Source organism: Chlamydotis macqueenii, chromosome 2 (genome assembly GCF_036417535.1).
Source record: "Chlamydotis macqueenii isolate bChlMac1 chromosome 2, bChlMac1.mat, whole genome shotgun sequence".
NCBI lineage: Eukaryota > Metazoa > Chordata > Aves > Otidiformes > Otididae > Chlamydotis > Chlamydotis macqueenii.
In genome coordinates this window covers 110,017,769-110,032,561 of record NC_141557.1, presented here as the reverse complement: position 1 = coordinate 110,032,561, position 14,793 = coordinate 110,017,769, and the positions used below count along the sequence as shown (strand labels likewise).

Genomic DNA, 14,793 nt, shown 5'->3' with positions numbered 1-14,793 from the left:
ATTCATGGTCTTTCATGATCTTGATTACAGCTTTTGATTACCTGAAAAACTGTTATCACATGCCCTTTTCTCTTTTCCAGACTAAGTAAACAACCCTTTCAATCTTTCCACAGTCAATTTTCTAAACCTCTTATCCTTCTGAATTCTTGGCAGTTTGCATCTCTCCAACTGTGCGGCTCCTCAGACCTCATCAGCACCAACTGGAGTAGAATAATTTCTTAAATTCCTGACAATTTTGTTAACACACCCGAGAATAAGTTTTGCTTTCTTTTCAAGGCACTACAATTCGGTTTGCATTGCATGCTAGGGTAAATAAAAGATCCCTTTTCTAATGTACAGCAGCTTGGTCAGTCATGAGAGAGAAGTACGCTCCACATCAGGCCCTGGGATGCACTCAGGTTACCGGTAAAACAGATTACTTTGCAGCCATTTGCTGAACGCTCATAAACACTTGATTTCAGAACAATCTGCTGGTTATTTTACGGCTGTCAAGCTTTTGCAAATCATACTTAAACAATCCAGCTGGAGCCCCAGAAGAAAGAACAACAACAAAAAAAAAAACAATTACAGTGGTTAATGTGACCAAAAACATTCTGCTTGAACCCTGCAAGCTTTTAGAGCCAAACAAGCTACAGAAGACCAAACTGTGCTTCTTCTTCCTCTGTCCAAAAGGCAAAGGCTTCTCTGCCAAAGATTTTCTGCTGTTGGTTATGGGCATTCAGCATCAATGAGAGCCTTAGTGGAGACAGGGTACTGCAGCAACAGGCATTCACCTACTGCTAATTAGCACCCAGTGCCCAGAAATGTATTGGAAAGAAATATAACACTGCAAATTAATAAAGATGATTCCTGTCAAATTCAGACTGTGAACCAGGAGTTTGCTCACTCAAGAACGAACACCAGCTAAACTGTTCTTCCCCCACTGGTTTCCTCCATATAGTTTGTGAAGGTTAAAGAGCAAAAGTCTGGCGTAACTTGTATGTCTTCCTTAAAATTCTCAAACATCAGCATACAGCCAGGTTGATGGCAGAGAATTTGAAGGCAAAGTGTTTTACGAAGGCCAGGCAATATCAATACATCTGCACAAGAAAATGAACTTGTCATCTCCATTAGTGACACAGTAACTAATGTTTTCATACACAGAGTATTGAGGTTTATACCACGGATGGGTTAAATACTAGTTTGGACTGAATACTAACACTAAAATAATATACTTTAGATTATAAGCAGCATTAATAAGTTAGCTGATGCAAACTTTATAATGTCCCACCTTCTGAGTCCCTCTTATGCCAGGAGCTTGCAAATGTTGATGTAGACCATATCAAAATACATGTACTCAAATTGGAAGAAGGGAGGACAAGAATGCAAAAAGATGGGTCAGCGTGCAAATTCTTAACACTGAAGGAGTCTGAGCAATTGATTTTCAGTCCCATTCAGAGATTCCTACAAATGAGTCACCTTGTTTCCCAAAGGAGTGCACATCCCTCTTGACAGCCTTCAGCTGAATTTTTTGAGAGAATCAAAAACATGGGTAAATTCAATAGGTCTGACAGCTTACATCACAGCCCTGAATGTGGTTTCTAGTATTACAGTTTGGTCCTTCACAAATTTTAGGGATCTGAGGCAATAAAATTTAACTTCGGAGTTCCTGAGGACAAAAAAAAAAAAAAAAAAAAGAGCACCAAAAGGTTTTATCATGGTGATTTCTAATACCTTCAATATTGACAGTAACTTGCTGCTTTCTTTCAAATCAGAACAAACTCAGGGGGAGTAGGAAGAAAAGAAGAAAACTAGCTTTCATGCTAGTTTTCAGCATCAGACAGTTTGACTAGATACAAAAGGTGGGAAATTTCTGAGTATTCTCTCTATATATCATGTATTTTGAAAGTATAATCAATATTTCCTCCGTCAAGTCATGCATTGCAAGTATTGACTTTTTTGCATGGTGTTGGCCTGTTCAAGAATCTGCCTAGAAATTGTCACAGCGTTTACACCAAAGCAAAAGAGCCAAAAGTTGACAGATGGGCAGGCTGCCAAGGAACAACAAACAAACCTGCCAGACCATGAAATGAGTTCTTTCTTGTTCACCCAAAGCTTTTTCCACATGTTGAGGAGTCTACATCGTGTTTGTTGGTTTGGGGCTTGTTCTTTGTTTTAGCATTACACTAGCTTTTTTCCTGAAGTCACCTTTTTCTCAGGAATGATTTTCACGCAAACCTGAAGCAAATATAAGCCACAGCTACTAAATATTTCAGTGTCTTGTCAGTTTTGCTTATACGCAGCCTAACACACAATATTAGCTTAGATCAATAGGACAGTAGTACTGGCAGTGTGATTGGCATGTCAAAGACTAGGGACCTCAGTCATTGGTCACTTATTATGTGTCCAAATATCACCAAGTCAGAACATTTTGTTCTTACTGATGTTGGATCTAAAGTAGCCTTCCTCTCCCCCCGCTTTTTACTATAACTACCTCAATGGATAACGGCTCCACTTGCACTTCTTTCCCCATCATAAGTTTTCAACCTGAGGCAATAGTCCTCCTTGTAAATGAAAATCCTGTCTGGGTTTAATCCTAATTAAATTTGCATGCATAAATGTGCAGCTTTAGGCTTCACACTGAATCATTTATTATAATAAATAGGAAGTTATGACCCAAGTATTTATTAGCTCTCTCCTGATTCTAAATTTATATTTATCACTTGCAAAGTCTAAGAGACCTGAGCTCAAAAAGAATTTTCAAGGTTTAGCGGTCCCAGTCACTTCTGTACTATGACCCAGTATCACAACCAAACTAAATGTTACTACTTCTTTTCCCGTGTAAACATGAAGGACCCCTTGAGGCAGTTGGCATCTCCTTGTGATCATAAATGAAGTCTTGCAGCAAGTACCTGTACTACGAAGGAACTCTGAAATGTATTTTTGACTTTGTCCATTTAAGCTTGTTATTCACCAGCCACATATAAAACCTAGATTTATTTCACTTTTTTAATTTCAATTTTTTTTTCCACTTCCTTAATATGAGTGCACTATCTTAATGTTACAAATTGCAGCTGCCTTAGATTAAGTTAAATTTCTACTTAATCTAAGTGGAATTTTTCCATTAATGAGCAAAAACTATTTCAAGTTGAAGAGGTTTTGGCACCTCAGAACTACCAGCTCTCCTATTTTACAAAGACATGGGGTTTTTTTCAGACATAGAAGAAAAATGTTTTCATTCCAGCAGGCACAAAGCCATTATCAGGGCACATCCAGCCCTCTATCACTGCCAGATCTTCCTGGGTAGAAAGGAGTGCATTTCCTCCAGCCTGAATGGAGCTGAAAGGATTTGCCACCGTGTAACACTGAAGACATGCAAAACTTGATCAACCCCTTATCTCCACTGACAAGATTTTGCAATCTCTTATTTAAATGATTAATTGGGAAATAACCTCTATAGGGTTTTTTTCCCCATTGTAACCAATCAAGCGCTACAGAGGTGGCTTTCTGCTCTCTGCAAGAAGTAAAACATACTCTGCTACTTTTTTCCTAGGCATTTTACTCTAGGCAACAAAGTAAAATTGCAAATCACCATGCTTTGTTTACTTACATCTGCTAGTCTCCAAATGCATAGGCTAACAAACGTACATCTTGCAACTCTATTTTAAAAATACTAATAGCAAGTCAAATGTTACACATTTTCTATGTTTCAAACCCTAATCACTTTCAAACTCTTTTTTAATAGTAAATGCCTTCACAAAAATCAAAGGCATTTGTATCACACAGGATAAACTCCTGAAAAAAGTATAATTTTAAGGACACAAAAATAAAGAGGTGAAAGAAAAAAAAACCAACCAATGTTGCAAACTTTTAAGAAGTTCTCTTCTGTATTGCCATTGATGCTCAATAACTCAGCCAGCTGCATGGAATTTTAATCAAGCTTCCTGAAAGTATTTTGCCTTTGGCCTGAAAACAAGAATGATGCATTTCAGCCCAAAGGGCAGTTTTCAAAGAAAACTAACAGCCTGAAGATCACGACTAAGCGTTCAAGTAATTTAATTTAAAATTCAGCAATGCTACAGTGACACTAAAAAAAAATTGCAACACGCTTTTTGGATCCTACCCTGAAACACCTCAAACATTTTTGCTGATTACCGTGGGAAATGCAACAATCATGTAAGTAGAGCTGCAGAGTGGGCAGCACGGATTTCTTGTCCTTAAGAACAGAGATGAGGAGGGCTGCTCAATTTTTGGAGAGACTGTATCACCAATTGGTACTACATGGTATACAGAAGGCTTTTTCTTCCTTGGAATAAACATCCTGAACTTTTCCTGCCACTGCACCAAGAAGCCCCTTCTTGCCCTCTTTTCCTGTCATTCAGCCTACCAGCAACATCCAAACTTACATTTGTCCATTACCACTATCAGCTGTGGCAGCAAGCAATAGCAGATCCTTAAACCAACTACAAGTAACATGCAATAAAAAGTTTCTGAGCAACCTTCCATATCACTGGAGCTAAACATCAGTGTGGCAACCTCTGGTCCATGCCAAGATACACTCCGAATACAGCCATGCACCAGCAGTCATCATTTGTACAATACTGCTTCATTGCTGCCTTCAGATGATACACTATCACTCAGCACTATTCCCCTTTAGTCACCTCACAATCCAGCTTGTTCTGGATTGTTCCTGAAGTTCCCTGCCCAGCCACATACATCTCTCATTGCTTGCAATGAGCAGCCTCCTCCACCTCACATAAAATCCACACTGGACTTGGAAGAATCATTTCTCCCATTAGAAATGCCCCCATGACAATATTATCAAATATGCAAGGCACTAAGCTGTCCCTTGTGTGATCGCTCTCAAGTAAAGAGTGGTCATCCATTTGACTCCAGTATTTGCATTTACTGCATGCCTTCAGGGATGATAAACTTATTCTGGAGGATGCTGGCAGAAACACTGTAAACTTCAAAGAAGATAAATTATGATAGGACTTGGAAGGACTTGATTCCTGTAAGTTTTAGTCTAAAATTCATGTTTACTTCTAAATGTCCATTTAGAAGCAAGCTCATAGTTTTGAATTGGCAAAAAAAAAAAAGTATGGTTTCTAAAATGCTGATTTTTTTTTAGTGATAATTATTGTCAATATCCAAAAATAACCCTTAAAAGGGGGTTCATTCACAAATCATGGAGCTCTAGATATATGACAGATTTGCTTTCTGTTTGTAAAAATGTGTTTCTTAATCCTATAAATGATATATATTACCCCATAAAAGCAAATTGGGCTATTTGTGCAATTAAGAAAGAGCCTTACTGAAACAACATGTTAGGCAGCAACTACTGAAGGAATAAATTAACAGTTGCCTGTAGGTAAATGTAAATTCACAGCAATTTTCACAAATTCAGTGGAGTTCATTTGACCCTTCATTTTCTTATTAAAATTTTGATATCTTTAGCATATTTTAAAGGGTGTTTTCTGGTAGGAATCATTGAATATACATTTTAGAGACTCTACAAAAGAAGGAATAAAAACTGCACTAAGACTATGCAAATAAAAGGAATCCTGGAAATTTCAACAGCATCTATTTCACAACTCTCCTTTAAACCAGAGTTTCCTCATATCCTGACAATTAACAAAGAACCTTCACTTCAAACTTCTCTTATCTAGCCCTTCTCAGCCAATAAAGCAGAAACAACCAAATCACCAGAGGCATCAGCACAGAGTTACAAGCCTTTTCTGCCCTCCCCTCTTACAACAATGCAAGATACGCACAAAGGCAAGTAAGATCTATGAATGGCATGGCTTGAAGTATAACAAAACACACATTAGCCGTTCATGCATTTGAATGAGAAACTTTTGTAAGGGAAAACTAGACAAGAAAAAACAGTGGACTCTCTTCCACAGCTTTATAGTAGTGAAGCGCCTTCAGGAGCTGGTTTTCTCACTGCAGTAAAGAGGGAAGGCATCATTCGATTAATTGGATTTTCAAGCAGAGAGATGCTGCTGGTGCTGGACTCTCACCAATTCACTCACTGTCTAGATACTCCTGGATGGATCTGGAATAACCCTGAGAAGTCGGTGAAGACAAGCCAGGCTCCTTCCAGCCAGGGCAGGGGTTGGCAGAGGAGCAGGCTCCCCAGCTCGCCCACCACCTTGTGCCATGGCTGCAAAGCTCATTCTGCCACCGCCCATGGAAACAAAACCAGGGACAACCTGGATGCCTACTCCAGTCCTCCATGGAAAGGCAGCACCTGGCCACAATCAAACCGCACGGAATTGCCAGTCGTTACTAAGGTTTTGGGGTTTTTTTCCTCTCCTTCCCACATAAACATTTACTTACACAGTTCTTTGATCAGATGAGTTTCACGACAGAAGGCAAAATGCCAGTTGGGCATTCAGAAAACAGAACAAAAACTATCAATACTAACCTAAGCAAGCATCAGTGCCAGCTCCAGCTTGCACTTATGCTCAATGATTGAAATCCAAGATTTATTACAGTCAGCATGACTTACGCCACTGATTTGTAAAGAGATAGGATTTTGCCATTAAAAACCTCTTGCTTAATCAGGTCCACAAGAAAAAAAAAAAACATCCAATAATCAAATCAAGATTACAGAAGTTGTTTCAAGTTACCTATACAAGTTCTGTACTGTTCCCTCAGCCTTTCAGCAAACACAAGCTTACACAAATACGATAAAGGAGGCAGTGGACACAGGCCTATCTTCAAGGTCATTTTGGAGCAAGACAGCAGTAAAAATGCAGGCAGAGCCAAGGGGAAAATAGAGTTTCCACTTCAGGAAGACCGTTTCTTAAATAGCTTTTTAACCTTTATTCTCATGCGGGAATCAAGAGGGGGGCTGAATCTCACAGCACAATAAATGAGCTGAGGGAAAGGAATTACATTATGCTTGCAAAACAACTTTCAAATCTGAAAGTTTAATCTAAAAGAATTGGTTAGGGAATAGCTCTGATGGAGTTGTTACTGTATTAAATGACAGTTTAAAAAAAAATCATCAAAAGCTAATAAGTTAAAGCTGATAAAATAGAAGGAATTGCAAAAGGCTCGAATCTACTCTGTCTGCACAAAACAGAAGTGGCATCGTCATGGTGCTGGCTGGCAGGAAAAGCCCAGAAAACAGAAGACAAACCAGCTCAGTCCACCAACCCACACTATAGCTGCTGCTTTACACAGCTTGCAAGGGTGGGCTGCTTGCAGAAAGGGCAGTGGCTGAGACTGCTTGCCATGCATCCCCCTTCCCTTCCAACAGCCCTCTGAGCTCAATGGCTGTTATAGCAGCAGTGATTTTCCAGGGAGGCTTAAAAAAAAAAAAAAATCAGCTTTTCAGGTAAAACCAAAACATCTTAGAAGTCTGTTTTACTCTGCCAGGAACACAAGAGAAAGCTCTCAGGAATCAGAGCCACTGATTCATATCAAGAGGGGAAGTCTAAATTATGTGTATCTATGTATCTTTGTAATAAGGACACCAAAGTCTTAGACTTTCATAGTATTTTTATAGTCTTACACATCTTCGGTTTTTAATTTTTAAAGTGTTATTTATATGTATGGTAACTACAAAATAAATCTTCTCATTTTCCTGTAAAATTGATGTATACAGCTTTTAGTACTCCAAAATGTGTATAAAATAATTACATCTCAGAGCAAAAACAGGTTTTTTTCCCTTCTAAAATACACAAATTGTAACGATTGAAAACATTATAAAGTACTTAAATAGCAGAAGTAACTACAAAAGAACAAACATGGATATACTTAACCTTTTTTGCTTTAACCCACCTCAAAACCTAAAAGCCAGAGAGTGCTGTATCCACACCCCAGTGCCCAGCAGCACTGTATACAGCCTCCGAGATATCAGTTAAGTACACAAAGCCATATAAAAATGGGAAGTTTGATTGATGTGCACCTAAGGCTTTACGCCAAGTAACAAATCACAACTCCTGCAAGCTGACCTACCCAATCTCATCTTGCAAAACTTCTCCGACACACTATTCCTCTGTTTGGTCAGGAAGGGATGCCTGGAGGGCAGAGAAAATAGATGCAGGAGAAGGCAGCAAACTCCACCTGAAGATCCTGTGTGAGACTGCTGTTAATACCAACAACTAGTCAACACACACTGATAGTCCTGAATTTCCAGAGATGCATTTTCTAAGCCCTCAGGGAATGGAGAAAATATTTATGACAGACATTTTTTATCTTAATCTTCAGTCTACTTAGAATGCTTTCATGGGATTTTTGTGTGTCACATACCTTCGTACTCTGAGAAAAGGAGACAGTCTGTGCCTTGTTGGTGCTGACTTTCTTTTAAAGTAAATGAGGGGCAGATTTTGAGACTTTCTAATCCAGGCCAAGCACAACATTTTCCCCAAAAAAGCCAAAGATGTTCTTTGCAGACCACCAGAAGTTCTCATGGTTCTTTCTTCCTCTCTCCCATCCTCAAGTCAGACCTCAATCAACAGAATTTGCACCTAGCTGAGATCCATTACCTTTTACACTACTCTTTCTTCACTATAAATTCTTTTTAATATGACTGAGCTCCATTTCTATTTAATAAAGGTTTCAAAATATATTTGTGTTGCTTATTATGAATTTAGGGAACTTATCATTTTAATGCAATGGTACGCACAAAATCAGCATTCCTGGGCATATACAATGTGGCCTCCGTTTTCAGTGACTTCATAGACAGGGCATCCAAAATTGACTTTTGTAGAGTACTACATAGAATAAAGTGCATTACGCTAAGGCCTCAACAGCCAAACTGTTAGAGAAAACAAAAGCCCAAAGCTCCAGAATTACATCTGCTCTTCTACAGAGCTTTGCTGGGGTATGCCAAGTCCTGTAGCCCAGCAGAGAGGCAGGTGCTGCAGCTCCACGTTCCCAAGTCCAGTCAGTAGTAAAGCTGAGTATGTATTCCCAACAGGCACATACACAACCACGTACACACACACAATGCAACATGTTTATGCATGTACGTATGGCCAGCCACATAGACAGAAACACACAAATGCAGCCACCACCAACGGTCTTATCCTGCTCCCTGCTCCAGCTGATCAGGATGAAAGACCTTAAGCAGAAAATATATATTGTTATACAGATATATATGCAATGTATATCTCTTCAGTAGCTGGATCTGCATAGCCAGTCTACCCAGTAACTGCACTCCCTGGCCTGTTGCTGGCACATGGACATGTGAGCAGCCCATAGCCCCACTCCAGCTGCTTGTCCATAGACCACCTCACACACACACCACTCCTCAACCCCATCACACCCAAAACACACCCACTATGGATCCCTCCAGTGACTGGTCCAGATGCTCAGCCTACCTGGTTCTGTATCTTCTCATCACCAGTTGCCTGACAGATGGACATGCACGCAGATCGGTCTCTTAGCTGGCCTCTACATCCCATGGTCTACCCAGCAGTTGCCTTCGATCTCCTGCTCCCTCCAGTAGCCAACTTGCAGACCAGTATCCATCCCAAAATTACAGATGATTTGACACCTGGATCCCAAGCCACTCATCCTGCTGGCTGGACGGTCTAGCTTGAAGTTTTCTGGCAATCACACACTGACACACACCCACACAACATGCATGTGTTCTGGTCTCTCCAGCCACAGGCACCAAAGACACACAGGCCGCTGTGACTCATGGTCCACTCTCCAGTGGCTGGCACTTACATCTCTATGCACACCACATATCCAGCAGAATAGCTAGAAACAGAGTTTAATAAAAAGACAGGACATGAGGTAGATCATTACAGAGACAAGCATACTGACCTGCAACCTGTTTACAGCTGACTTTAACATCTTACTACTCTTCCCCCTCCCCTACATGCTTCTTTCCTAGACCACCCTGATCTCCTCCCTCCTCTCCCTGTTTTTGGCCCTTCCTCTACTTATCCCAAAATAAGTCTTGTGCAATCCCAGAAAGTTCTTCCCCTACATCCCATATCCTCCTAGACAGCCACTACCATCCCACCACCAGCACCCCATAAGCTCTGGAGAGCTGCTCCCATAACTCAGTGATGGCTGTCATGGAACAGCCCTAGGAGGGGTTTCTCTGGGTTCGTTATTGTGGTTACCCCACCTCATTCCTCTGTGCTCCTTTGTGTGCATGGACATGAGATTTATCACATAATCTAACAACTTAAATAGAGCACAGACAGTTAGTAAGTATCTTGTGGCCCTGCTACTTAACCCGCGTGAAGACACAAGGAGTGTACAGGTTCACGGTAACTGAGGTTTCCAACCCAAGGAAAAAGTGAGAACTTAAGCCAAGTATACCATTCTGCCCAATTTTGCCAAAAATTAAAGTTTTTAGCTTACCACAACATTAAGTGATTCCGCTTCAGACTCCTATCATATTTTTTCATACCTCATACAGAAAGCATTTGGGAACGCAACATCCAGCTCATCTTGAAAGTTTAAGAAGACTGTCTTCCAAGTTTTACGATCATTCAAGTACATTCTGGAAGTCTGGCTTCTCAGTTTCAAAAGTGTCAGAGGATCAATACACAAAACATGTTTGAATGTACAAGGCTGTAGCAAGGCAACTAAGAGTAAGATCAACCTATGTAGGCTTGTAGACTAAAGGTGAGATCTAAACCCCAAAAAGATGGAAGGAAGTATCTTCCTTGCAAATGTTGTCACACCTACAATTAAAGCACCTCACCTCTGAAGTGGAACTTGTCATCTTGAATTAGGCACCAAAAAGTTCTTCTCCACTAAGTGGGACGCACAACTGTCCTGTCAAGTGGTGCCAGGCTTGAGTGACCCAGTAAAAAGAAAAAAAAAAACCCAACAGCAGACACCACTACCGTAAAAAAAAGTTTTACTCCTGAATTTAGATGCCTGATTGCTGCTGGCAACAGAAGTAACTAATAAAGAGGAAAGCCTGCAATTTGATTCTCCTTCAATATTTGTGTGCCCTAATGATCCAACTGCAGCATCAGCTTTTTCTCTTGCCCATTCTCCATCTGCACCCATTAAACTTGCTGCACAGCAGCTCAGTTTCAAACAGAGGTTTGGAGAGGTTCCATACGTGTCTCCCCCTCCTCTGCATTACCTGTAACAGCCACTGGATAATAAGGCACTCTATTCAGAAATTGGAGATGTGTGCTCAAACCATCTTAAACTAAGGAGGTTAATGTAAATCTCCCACTTCCTGGAGAAGTGCTCTAACAATCTGATTTATAGGCAAACCATATCACTTAGATTTCAGCAAAAAACGTGGCTGCTGTCCATAATGTTATAATTTGTGTATTAGTCATAGCCTAAGCATACTTACTAAACCAGATTCTTGAAGCAAGGTAGGTTTGAAATCCAAATGATGCTTAGCATGAGAAATACCTGTGTTCAGCTCTGCCCAGATGGAGCACCCCAGGCACCTGCCTGGGGCCATTCAATCTCCTGAGCTTCAGCACTTAAACCATTGATTCCAAAAGCCCAGGCAGGAACAACAGAGCAGGCTATGACAGCACACCAGCTGACAACAAACTGAGGTGAGATACAGCTGAGGAAACAGTTAGTCTACAACTAGAGCCTTGAAAGTTACCAATACGGCATGTTTACAGTAGCAGGATTGTTTTTTAATTACAGAAAAATCACTTGACAGTGGCAGAATCAAATTTATGAAATATAGGCAACACTGTGCGAAACCATTAACTGACTTCCCTGACTTTGTAGACCTTTATCATTGTTACCTCCAGTATAATTAAGAATGCATTCCAGCAGAGCAAAGCTGCTACATAAGCCTCCAAAATGGCTATTTGCTTCTGAGGCTGTAAAACAACTCTCCTGTGGATCCGGACACTAGTGATACGTGCTTCATGAAGAGTTACTCCATTATTGGATGGAAAAGACTCAATCGAAAATACAAACCTCATTTTCAGTATGATGGGGACACTTTAAAAAAAACCACACGCAATTAAAATACCAACTAAATTTTATAGGTATGTAGATATTAATCTTTAGGCCGAAAGAACCAATCGTTAACTTTCAAATTTGTTCAGTGCAGTGATTTTACTCTTTCTTATAGTGGACTTCAGCACTTTCTGCCAGACCCTTGCAACCACTGTACACTTCAGTTTCCTCATCTGCTGACAGGACAAAAGCAAAATGAACACAAAACCAAGGAATGCTGAGAGTTCCACCAAGGTACACTTCATGGGCATGCCAAGATACTTTTCCCACAAAGTTCTCCAACACTTTTGCAACGGCTCCAAGAAATCTTTCTAGCCTCACCACAAACAACGTTTTTACATCCTCACGATGCTTGCAAGTTTGAGCCTCAGTTGTTTACTTTCTGCAAAAGCAACATGGCTATTCTAATCTCCATTGCATTCTTCGCATTGTTTAGGATCAGTTATCTTGAATTCCGGTTTGTGTAAGGCAGTTATCCACTACAGGGGTTTAATACTCACTGCTTCCTTGGATGATCTGTGCCCTCATGCTGAGAAAAAAAAAAAAAATCTATCGACTTAATCTAATAGGAAGAACGGTATCCTGACCTGATCTTTCAACTAGAAAAATATAATTATGAATTTAAACAGCCGCAGGAGGAGTGGCTTAGGTACAATCAAATATACTGGTATCTTTGATCACAGTTATAAAAACATGCATTTTATCAAGATCCCTATAACAATATGAGCTGCTATATAAAAGCTGGAATATCAGCACTAAACTATTTGCAAAAGCTGCAACAGATTACTGCAGCGTGATTATTGCAAATTTTTACCAAAAAAAACGTGGACTCCTGTTACCCATATTTGGCCAGCTTTAGGAAACTCGTTACCTTTTTAAACTGAGTGCCAACACATATTTAAACAGGAGGTAATAGTGAAGTAAAGTTATTTGGCATATATAAGATGGTACCTCAAAAAAAGCAATTGCAAAAAGTAAATGTTGAATCATTTTGTTCGGCTTTTCATTTGTTTCCAAGACTGAATTTTCATAACCAAGGCAAAGCGTATTTATTTACAAGCTGAAATATATAGACTCTGCAATTCACTTGGGCTTGATCTTGTCTTCCTGACCTGGAGGATAATGTTTTGTACACATAACAACATTAATAAACACACTCTCTTTCACTGCAGTGTGTAAACATCCAGATGCTACTCTCCCACACTGGATGCATCTTGATGTATCTCCATCACACTGGATCAAGATGGATCCATCTTGAACACCACGCTTCAATGTAAAGAAAACTAAGGCATGCATCTGCACAACATATGCCTCCCAACCATTTTCCATTCTCGGTTTCTGGGTTTTTTTTAATAGAGACCTAGTGCAGCTGGGGACTAAAGTGCAGGGATCAGTGGAAATTCTGCTGTTACCTCCACCACGAGCTGAACCAAGCCAAAGGCAAAGAGCAGCTGGTGTCCACCAGTGCCTTTCCCTCATAACCCTGCACACTGCTGCTGGCCCAGTACCAGAGGGTGAACTGCTGCTGCTCGCTAACTTCAGGCTTTCCAGGAACACACAAGTTACCGCACTTCGAACAAAGAGGATGCGTGCGACGAAGTTATCCGCAAAGATAAGAACTCGCGGCAGAGCGTTCCGGTACCCCAGCTGCAACGCTCCGGCCAGCCCCACGTGTGAAACGAAAGAAGCAAACTTTGGTACATTATCTCCATTGTATTCTCATGCTACCTCTGCCTCATGTCTGGAAAGTGGGTTTGATCCCCTCTCGCCCCGCAGAGCAGAGCTTAATCTGGTTTATATTAGCGACAGCGTGAGGCATCCTTCGGCTCTGCCTGCTCCGCTCCCCTCCGTGGAGCGGGACCCCTGGGGGTTGCGATCCCTGCCCGGCTCCGACTCCCGCCGGGGCTGCAACTGGGGGCTCAGGGCAGCGGTGGGATCCCGGGCCGCCGGCCAGCCCTCCCGCCCAACCTCATCCCGGGGAGCGGGGCAGCAGCCGCGCCGCCGGGGCCGCCCCCTCCCCCGGGTTTCTGCCGCTCCATGCCGTGTCCCGGCTCCCACAAAGGGAGTGGGCGGCCCCAGAGGCCGCCGGGCAGAGTGGCCCCCGCCGCCGAGAGAGAAGAAAGGGCTCCAGGAAAGTGGGGGGGGAGGGCGGCTGCACAGGAGATGAGGGGAGAGGAGAGATAAAGGGGTGGCGGGCGCTGGGAAGAGTACGGCAGCGAGGCAGGCAGCACGGCCGGACCCCAGCCCGCCTCCCTCTGCGGGGCTCCCCTTGCACGCAGCACGGCCCCCCCCCACCCCCGCACCGGCTCTGCCCCGCGAGAGCTGGGGGCACATCGCCACAGGCCCCCCAAGCCGGCGGGGACCAGAGCGTGTCCTGGGACGTGGCGGGCGGCCGCAAACAAACTCTGCAACCACGGCATGGCATCACATGGCATGGTATTACATTGCGCACCCGCGCATCCCCGAGAGCCGCGTACCCACTCCGCGCTCACCTCGGGGCTGGCCCTGCCCCTGCCCCGGCGCCCCGAGCAGCGAAGCCGCCGCCAGCACCACCACCAGCAGCCGCCGCCGCCGCCACCCGCCGCTGCCCATCGCTGCCGCTGCCGCCGTACGCTGCCCGGCCCCCCGAGCCCGCCCGCCTTATATCCTACCCCCGCCCGCCCCGCCCCGCGCCCGCATCGCCGGGGGCTCGCTCGCACGCTCACGCACACGCACACGCGCACCCGCTGACACACGTGGGCCCCGCACCACACGCGTCCGTCCCCGCAAACCCGCCCCCGACGCACTTGCAGCCCCCACCGCGCGGTGCGGGTGATGCGCGGGGTGCAGGGAGCCCGAGTTCGGTGCTTAAAAAGTTTGGGAAAGCTGTGATTTTTGCAA

The 14,793-nt window shown here is 42.9% G+C and overlaps 1 protein-coding gene across 1 annotated transcript in view; it reads right to left on the bottom strand.

Moving 5' to 3' along the window:
* Positions 1-14,505, bottom strand: part of LAMA1 (laminin subunit alpha 1) — a 107,498-nt gene extending 92,993 nt beyond the window's left edge. Inside the window, exon 1 of the mRNA XM_086741492.1 lies at positions 14,406-14,505. Coding sequence (XP_086597618.1) covers positions 14,406-14,505 — 100 coding nt within the window. The remainder of the gene's footprint in view (positions 1-14,405) is intronic.
* Between the last annotated feature and the right edge of the window lie 288 nt (positions 14,506-14,793).